Source organism: Buceros rhinoceros, unplaced genomic scaffold (assembly GCF_000710305.1).
Source record: "Buceros rhinoceros silvestris isolate BGI_N320 unplaced genomic scaffold, ASM71030v1 scaffold15899, whole genome shotgun sequence".
In the NCBI taxonomy this organism is placed as follows: domain Eukaryota; kingdom Metazoa; phylum Chordata; class Aves; order Bucerotiformes; family Bucerotidae; genus Buceros; species Buceros rhinoceros.
This window is the reverse complement of record NW_010429913.1, coordinates 17520-27048: the sequence shown is the minus strand read 5'-3', so window position 1 is coordinate 27048 and position 9529 is coordinate 17520. Positions and strand designations below refer to the sequence as shown.

The 9529-nt window shown below is 46.2% G+C and overlaps 1 protein-coding gene across 1 annotated transcript in view; it reads right to left on the bottom strand.

Annotated features, from left to right (window-relative positions):
* Window positions 1–410: 410 nt before the first annotated feature.
* Window positions 411–9529, bottom strand: part of BACH2 (BTB and CNC homology 1, basic leucine zipper transcription factor 2) — a 22654-nt gene continuing 13535 nt past the window's right edge. Inside the window, exons 3-4 of the mRNA XM_010142847.1 lie at window positions 6323–6529; window positions 411–890 (exon numbers count right to left, since the gene is read on the bottom strand). Of these exons, the coding sequence (XP_010141149.1) occupies window positions 411–890; window positions 6323–6529 (687 nt within the window). The remainder of the gene's footprint in view (window positions 891–6322; window positions 6530–9529) is intronic.

Below are 9529 nucleotides of genomic sequence, written 5' to 3'. Positions count from 1 at the left end.
TTATATATAATATGTACAGTTTAGCTATAAAACTTTGATGTGTAAAGAAGCTGTCTTCAATGAAAAATTGAACATTCAGAGGAAATTCCTGAGTTAGGGTTTTGTGACATGGGCCACTGAGAAAAAAGCTGCGGTTGGGTCCTCAGAGGTGTTATGTCCATCCCTGTTAAGATTGAAATCAACATACAAAAACAGACAGTGTTGCCACTGCGTCGTTCCCTGCCTGAGCAAGGGATAGCACCATTGTGAAGAGAACTCCTGCTTGTAGAGAGGAGGGAATACTTAAAAACAGTATTGCTGCTAAGACCACTGTAGTGTGCACCAAATACGTTCTTCTAGACAACAAATGAACACTGCCACTGGCTGACTGAAGAACACCTGACCAGGTGTAACGTTAAGGTTACATGTCACTAGGTGTAATCTTTCCTAGGTTGTTCATCTGTTGTACATTTATCAGTCATTTCCTGACAGAAGTCTACTGTGACCGTTTGGCTGCTCTGCTCTGGCGGAAGCTCTCTCTCGGGATAAGTACCTGTGTCGGCTCCATCCAAACTCCTGCTGGCCGAACAATTTTCCGAGACGCTGTTGGGCAGCCAGGGTGCTCCCAGTTGCACTGAACCTTGCTCCGAGCAGCACTGCATGCTTTCCCCAACACACTGCGAGGTCACCAGGCTCTGCTCCACGCCAGCTGGGGAGGGGCTGATGGTGGTGGCTGGCTGTAGATCCATGGGTCTGAGAACGGGGCAGTATCGGTGGAGAGCTTGGATCTGTTCTGGGCTCTGCATGTCTCTACACACTTCTTGGGAAAGACACGAGAAGTTGTCTAACAATTCTCCCATGCTTGCTTTCAGCTGGTTCCTTTCTGAGAGCAATTTCTCTTTCTCGCACACCTGAAAAAGAAATAAGGCAACTTAGGTTGAGGGTGGTCTATCCGCTGGCTGCACACCCCAGGCACGTGTGCAGCAGTACGGAAGAACACTAATATGTCAGTTATTTTTACATGGGCAGAGGAAGAGTCACAAAGACGTCAGGTATTTGACAGCCATGAGTTGTGTGCGACCAGTTTGAGAAACATCTGGAGAAGAGCATCTGAGTCACAAGTTATTCCCAAGAGACTGTTGGTTCCCTTTAGAGACTAAGGCTGCTTGATGGATGATAGAAAAAAACTCCGAAAACAAAGTTTTGATGGAGAAAAGCCATTACCCATCTAACCAGCAAGAAAACAGGGTTTAATTCCTGAAGTGAGGATATGCTGCAGAAGTTCAGTCCACCCTCTAACTGCTGGGTCGGTCGGTTAGGCTGGGTGCACCTGCTTTGCCCTGTGTGCCAGCTGAACGCCGTTACCACTGCAGGGTGTGTTATTCAGAGGAGAGGATCTGACTGTGTGCTCTGTGGCCCACACCATGGCTTGCTTTCTTACGTCCTGGTGCTTAATGGATTGAGTTTAACCTAATAAAGATATTTTTGTGAAGACATATGTGAAAATCCTGAAGGCTGGTGGGCTTCGTAACACTCAGAACAAGTAGCTCAGTGTCATTTCCTTTTTGTTCTGCTCAGGCTCTGCCTCCTCTGGTCCCAAATGTCCTCCCCTACCAACATCTATCTCAAGTGTTTTCAGAGTTTCACTGTGTCAGTGGGCTGCTCTAGGAGGGGCCCGGGTGAGATGCAGGACAGTACCGGTGAGGAGGAAGAGTGAGAGAGTCTGGTGGTACTTATTTTCTCACGCACGAATCAAAAACTGGAAAAAGGAGCTCAGGTCACCTTACAAAGCACTGGTAAGGCCTCCAGACTGAGCTAGTGAAGCGCATTGTGCGACTTCCTGTGGTGGCAGTCATCTCTGTTTTAGACCTCACGTGCCTGGCAAGGCCCCTGCAGGGTGAGCACTGCCCTTCTCGTGCTCAGGAGGCAGATTGCGAGGGTTAGGCACAGAGCCAGACCCAACCTGGGCTCTCTAAAAACTGGTGTTGACTCAGTGCAGACTGACTGGGATGGTTCTGGTGCATCACTTTCTTTTCCCAGGAAGGTGGGCATATAGCTTGAGGGAGAAGACGAGATTTTGTAGACTACCAGAGCTATTTCTGAGCTGGCCCCATAAGCGGCACAGCCGTGTACCTCACCTAGAAACACTGCTAAACCCAAGCTGCCTCGGCATCTGAGGTGTGAAAACTCCACAACTCAGATATAATCCAGCTATGGGTGGTTGTTGACAGCCCTGGGTCCAAAGCCCACACCAGCAGCACACAGCTGAGCAAATGAGAAAGAGAGCAGTGCACATGAAAAGAACCAACTGCTAAAATATTGATAAATCTATCAAGAAAGAATAAAAATAATAAAAAAACACCCCAGATTTATCTCAAGTACATCTTGAGATAATGAATTATGGAAGAGAATATGCTGCGAGTTTGCAGGCAAAAAAGAGAATGTGAGTGGGTAGATCGATGAGAGAGAGAAAGCAGACAAAACAAAAATTACCTATGAAACTCAAAGGATGCGACCATCTCACTCACTGTCTGCTGTGAAACCATCTGCGTCAAGAAGATGGGTGACTTACAGGAAGTGCAGAGGTGGGGAAGGGGTCTTCCATAAAAAAAGACCCAGTTGAGTACCATTACATAGTTCAGGAGACTGGAAATTACTGGTCACAAAGTGAACAGAAGATGACAAAGGAATTTCCAGTGATCGTGTATTGCGTGAAGTCAACTGGAGTTTCACTGCTGGTTCTTCTAAGAGTCAAAGTAGGATCTTGAAGCAGACTACCTGCTTGGACATGTGTATGAGGGGAGGGCAGGAGCACTTGAGAGGCAAAGTTAAAGTTGCATGAGTTTAATTTTGCAGTTTTATACTCCTGCAGACCTTGTGACTGTCCTTTCTACAAATGTTCCCCTTTTTTTCTTTCAAATGTCCCCACCATACACCAGATCCCATATGGAATCATAGAACCATTTAGGTTGGAAAAGATCACCAAGTCCAACTGTTAATTCATGTCCCTGAACACCATATCTACACTTCTTTCAAACATCTCCAAGGTTGGTGACCTCACCACCTCCCAGGGCAGCCTGTTCCAGTGCTTGACAACCCTTTCTGTAAAGACATTTTTCCCCATATCCAGCCTAAACCTCCCCTGGCACAACTTCAGGCCATTTCCCCTCGTCCTATTGCTTGTTACCTGGGAGAAGAGACTGACCACCACCTCACTACAACCTCCTTTCAGGTCATTGTAGAGAGCAATAAAGTCTCCCCTGAGCCTCCTTTTCTCCAGGCTGAACCACCCCAGCTCCCTCAGCTGCTCCTCCTAAGACTTGCGCTCCAGACCCTTCACCAGCTTTGCTGCCCTTCTCTGGACACGCTCCAGCACCTCAACGTCCTTCTTGAAGTGAGGAGCCCAACACTGGACACAGTACTCAAGGTGTGGCCTCAGCAGTTCCGAGTACAGGGCGACAATCCCTTCCCCACTCCTGCTGGCCACACTAGTGCTGATACAAGCCAGGATGTCACTGGCCTTCTGGGCCACTTGGGCACACTGCTGGCTCATCTTCAGCCAGCTGTTGACCAACACCCCCAGGTCCTTTTCTGCTGCAGCTTTCCAACCACTCCTCCCCAAGCCTGTAGCGTTGCAGGGGGTTGTTGTGACCCAAGTGCAGGACCCAGCACTTGGCCTTGTTGAATCTCATACCACTGGCTGCAGCCCATTGATCCAGTCTGTCCAGATCTGTCTGTAGGGTCTCCTGACCTTCAAGTAGATCAACACAGCCACCTAACTTGGAGTTGTCTGCAAATTTACTGAGGGTGCACTCGATTCCCTTATCCAGATCATTGATAAAGGTGTTAAAGAGGACAGGCCCCAATACTGAGCCCTGGGGGACACCACTTGTGACCAACTGCCAGCTGGATTGAACTCCATTCACAACCACTCTTCGGGCTGGGCCATCCAGAGACATGTACTCCACCCATCATCAGCTCAGTGTAGAGGGACGGGCATGTGCGGCCAAGCTGGGCCTGCTTCTCCTGAGAAAGTGGATTAGGAGCCACTCTTTCACCCTGCTCACCCCGCAGGCGCTGTGGTGCTTGAAGCAGTTGCTGACTATTTTGTTTATCTTTGATGTTTTGCTTGTTTTGCATCAGTGAAGCACTACTCTGAAGGATGTTCTGACTTATGTTTCTTTTTTTTTTCCCCCAGGGCCTCAGCAACGTGGCATCTGAGGGCTTCACGAGCTTTGATGATTTAAGCCTCCCACCCAGCTTGTGGGGTCAGCGTCACCTCCCTTTACAGACAGGAAGCAGACAGGCACAGGCAGTCAGTGAATAACCCAAAGTCATGTGGCTTCCTGCCATTTGTGAGCGATGGTAACTCAGCTTCTTCCAACAGATCCCTGCCTCTTTCACACCACGTTTGCTACAGCTTGTGCAGAGAACGAAGCACAATGAATCCACACTAAAGGCCCCTTTCAACACACAACCTGTTATGACAAGAACAAGACGTACCCCGCTGCCCAGACCCACCACGCTCAACCTACAACTGCACATGTTGTCAATGTGCATAGACATTTAAATCAGCGGCTCCAATAACCTTTAATTTTAACGGAAGCTGCGAACGCAGACATCTCAGTAAGGAAACAATCTTCAGCTCCTTTTGTTCTATCTCTGTGAATGAATTAATTTATCACTCAAAGGCTGGGTTTAATGCTGGACTCCAAAATCTATGTTGCGTAATGCAATTAAACTGTCCCGAACTGCAGGCTGCACACTTCTCCTAACAGCTGAACTAGTATTATTTCATTACTCTTGATGTCTCAGAAAGCTTTTAGGACTTCTAAAGAGGTTAAGAGGTGCTAATCCATACTGAAGTTCCGGTGCCGCACTTCTCCCGCTGAGTGACACCCTGCATACATGTCTTCCTCCATGACCCTTGTCTCAAGTTTTTTTTTTTTCTGGTGTGGCAGCTTGCTTTCTCAATGTGCAAGGGATGGCAGAGTAAGAGGAGCAGGACCCTCAGACCACAGGGGCGCTGTCACAAAGAGAGTTTTTCCAGATAAGGTGCCCATAGGTAAGATGTCTGCATCTGACACAGCTCCCCATGCGATCTTGTTTAGCGATGGAGAGGAACAGGCACTTCTGGGCTGTATGTCACCTCTTTGCTGCAGGATGAAACAAATAAGACTTGACAGGTATCTATTAGTCTTCACTGACTACAAAGGAAACCAGGACAACTAGCTTCAGCACAGGTGTCATTTGTGTTTAGGCACTGCAAGCACATCTGAGGTGTCCGTACCCTGATTGAAAGAGAAAGCAATTTCCTGAGCAGCCATTTAGTCTTGTTCCAGTCACCTCACTCCCTTATATGAAAATGTTCACTGTCCACTGACGCCTTGGCACACAGCAGATCTATCCCCTGATGTGCTCTGGCCAGTGAGCATGTTTTGCTCTCCTCTCCGCAGCAGACTCCTACCAGAGACACACATCAAGGAGGGTTGAGGCCAATCAACTTTTGCCACCTGAACTTGGTGCACGGGACATAAAGGCCAGTGCACTGTGTAGTCGGAACAGGTCTTTTATGTTAGATGGCCCTTGAATCATGGCGAGGCCCTTGAATCCATGGCACACCACGAGTGTCAGAGGGAAGAAGACAGCAGAAGCAAGGAGGAACATACCCTTGTCATCTCCTGACCTACACCAAGGGATGTTCCCTTGTCTCGGTATTCACATTCCTGGGTTTTCTCTTCCCTTACCATTTTTACCATTTGCTCAGTGAATGAAAGAGCTAAAGAAAAGGCATAGCGAGCTGAAATGTGCTGGAAACACCGAGCTGCTTCCTAGCACACCAATAAGAAAGAAAATCTCTGTGTAGGGTTGAAGCCGGCCTTGCCACACCACTGTTTGATCCAGACAACCTCTTGAAGGTCTCTTCATACCTGTCTATCTCCTTTGAGCATTCCATGACTCCCTGACCAACAGGTTGTTGTAAGTTAGGCACGGAAATAGGGCTCGGATGAGGAAACGCCTTTGTAGAGGCACTGTATGCACTGGGGGTAAGTTAAACTGCAAGAAGGGAGCTGTGGTACAGGATGCCCTCCTCTTCCAACTCACTCAACAATCTGCTCTTGAGGTATCAAAATAGAGAGGTTCATTCCACTGGTGTTTTGTGTTTTCCGTACGTATTTATATAAACATGCCTACAAATATATCTTTGTATATGAACTTTTCATACTAGAGGCTCCGCTTATGTACAAACAGGCTCAACCCACTAAACTCTGGAATTGCTGTTGGTGTCCTGCTTGCTGCGTCAAGAGGGCAAGTAGGGCCGCGGTGAGAGCACGCAACTCACCAACTTGCGGATTTCACATTCTAGGTTCTGAATACAGTCCAGTTTCCTCTTGCGGCAGCGCTGAGCTGCAATTCGGTTCTTGCTGCGCCGGCGGACATCATGGATGAACTCGAGCTGCTCTGAGGTTAGCTTGTGCATCTTTATCATCATCTGGAAGTCATTCCTTGGAAGATCTGTGATTTGATCAACAGGAAAAGGAAGTTTCACCTAAAACAAACAAATACAACACAAGAGCAAAGAGTCATATATTGCTTGCTGAATGCAAGTGGAACAACAGTGAGTGGGAGCATGATTACCACTGCTACCCCCTAAATAAAAAACAGACCAAATTTTACTACAAGTTTTTAAGACTCCCTTGAGGCACAGGTCCAGCTGTTAAGGATCAGATTATAATTGCACTGAAATCACCAATATAGATGAATCCCAGGTGAAAATTTAATCTTTCTAGAAAGCTCTAATAACAGATCTTGCATAAAAAGAAGGATGCTCTGTCCTTTAAGAGACATGCCTTTTGGAAACAGTGAAGTACCTTGCTGCTACTAATTTCAAACTGTTTTCAAGAAACAGGCTATTACTGCAGCAGGAAACCCATCTGCACGGCCTGCAGAACTGGAAGTTTGATTAGATGTAAGGTTAAAAATGCAACCTGACTCCTCAAATGGATGAAAACCACCATATCGCAATTCGGAAAGATTGCCTAAGCAGCATCTCAGCTGAGCAGTACTCCATATAAGAAGGGTCAGAGAAGCGTGATGCAGCACATCCTACCCTGCTAAAATTTATGTGTTTTGAAATAAAACAATATTTGTTGACATTCTAATATTTTTGTAGACCGAAGAACATCCAAGTTCAATTCTTGGGAAAAAAACCCCAAACCAACCCTAAAACAAACAGTCTAAAACCTCAGTTACTTGCAGTAAAACATTTTTCCTTTGGGCCATGAACTGTCATCCCATTTGACCGCAGAACACGAGACAGTAGTTCCAGGTTCTGACTTTAGGAATTCCAACCACCTCTCCAACTCCTACTGACTATGCATTAAAGCAAAGCAAATGACAAAGCTCTGGACAGCCGGGAGCAGTGAATACACACTGGAGAATGGCGAATATGCTCAAAGACTTCTGTTAGCTTCTTTCCCCCAAACCTATCAGCTTGCTCGAATCCAAGTGAGCGTCTCTTGCTACAAACCATGCTTCACTTGTAGATTGAGAGCGATAACAGGACTATAAAAAAATTAATGCTCCTTGCTAGACTGCTCTGTTTGGTGGTCAAGTAAGAATCAGTTGACAACGCTGAAGGAGGTAACAACTGCGTAACTAGACCGACCCCTTCTTTTTTTGAGTCATACCCACACTGCCCAACAGATGGCAGTAAATATTTACATTTCTGTCCCCATTTGGAACAATCCTCCGGAACAAGGAGATTATTCTGCATGCAGACTACCAAAGAAGATGCGACTTAAGTTGCTCCAGCCAAGCAAAAGATCTGGGTTGAAAGGGTTCCTGTTATATTTAGAACATGGTTATTGTCTTCAAACAGTGCACTTTAATTATTTGGAAAAAAAGAGAGTAACAGATTAGAAATACGTTATTTTCGTCAAAGAGCTGAGTTTGTTTATGCAAAACAGTTTGCTGAGGACACGTACTCAAACACACAGCGGCGGCCTCTGGCCTTGAGAGTCACAGGCCTTCTGGGCACCTGGACCTGCTGATAATCAGCTCCTCACCTTGTTTATGAACTTACCTTTTCCTGTACTCTTCTAGGACTGCTCTGCACATCTCTGAGCCTGGACCTCGTGAAATTCAGTGCAAACACTTACTGCATCCTTTCAGACGGTTTCATGCCCTGAACATTGCCCCTCTGCCCCATGCATCCAGGTATCACTTCATAACACACTACAGGTCAATTTAAACCAGCAAGAAACACCAAAAGCTGCCCCAGTCCCCCCAAATCCCTGCTTGTACACACAAAGGCTGACCTTAGTGATGAGATCTACCTTGTTTACAGACTGCTAACTAATGACATGAAACCGGTTTGATTTCCTCTCTCTAGCCTTTGCATGGTAAACATAACTGGTGTCACCTGCTTTTCTCTCAAGCTTCAGCTAGGGACTGAAAAGGAAAATGGCCTGTGCTTTCTGCTGAAAGCAGTCTCACTCAAAACCAGTCCTTTTATGTTCCCTGTTTTTCTGTATTTTCTTACGCCCAAAGCAGAAAGTGATGTTAACTTTAGTTTCCCCTCCCTCTCTCTTTCAATATATATTTACTTGCAAGCAGGAGATGTGCTTGCAGCTGGAATGGCAATGAAAGGGAAGCAACTTAAATCTGTCAGGTAGAAGCCACTGAAGGGAAATGGAAAATAAATAGAAATAGATTCATAAAAAAAAAAAAGGACTGAAAATAAAACTATATACACAGCAGGCCAGAGACTGGTATCATTAAACCCAGCATAATCCCACCCCTGTCACAGCCAGCAGTGTGCAGGATTAAAAATGTGAAAGGGAGAGTGGAAGTGAGTCAGACTCATTTCCTTCACCATTCACAGCATTTTTACTGCCTGTCTCCCTCTCTGCAATTAGCTGTCAACTGAAAAAAACCCACCAAGCCTTTGGCACAGACACAGTGAATAACTGTGCTGGTGTATTGCCGCAGTGAGAGGCTAATGGTGTTTTACATCGGCACAGGGCAAGACTCTCAGCTGGTATTGACCACAACAGAGCGGTAAGACAATTTGCAAGAGCTGATGACTGTGACATGGGTGGGATTCATCTCACTCACTTGTAGCTGTCTGAAAGGACAGGTTGGGACTAGCAAGTGCCCAGGTCTCTGCTGCTAGTATCGAGGTCAGAGAGGCTTTTGGGTGGCAATGCATCCCACATGGCTTCTTTCTCCTTCTGGCTGCAGAAGGAGTGGAGAAGATGCTGCATCTTAACAGCTTCTAAGGTAGGTGAGAGAAACCTTACCCAAGGTGTCTGAAAAAGGACACTCAATCTCTTCTAAGATGCATAGGAAAAAGCCAGCAAGTATGTTTTCTCTTCAATTTAATAACTGTAGCTCTCTTTTTAATAACTATGAATTTTATACAGGAAATGACTGTGTACTCTTCAGTTTGGACTATTTCAAATTAGAAAGGTAAGCAGGATCCCTCCTCCTTCCAGCAGTTATTCCAGCCAGAGCTAACCTCACAGAGCTTTAAAATCTTCCCCAT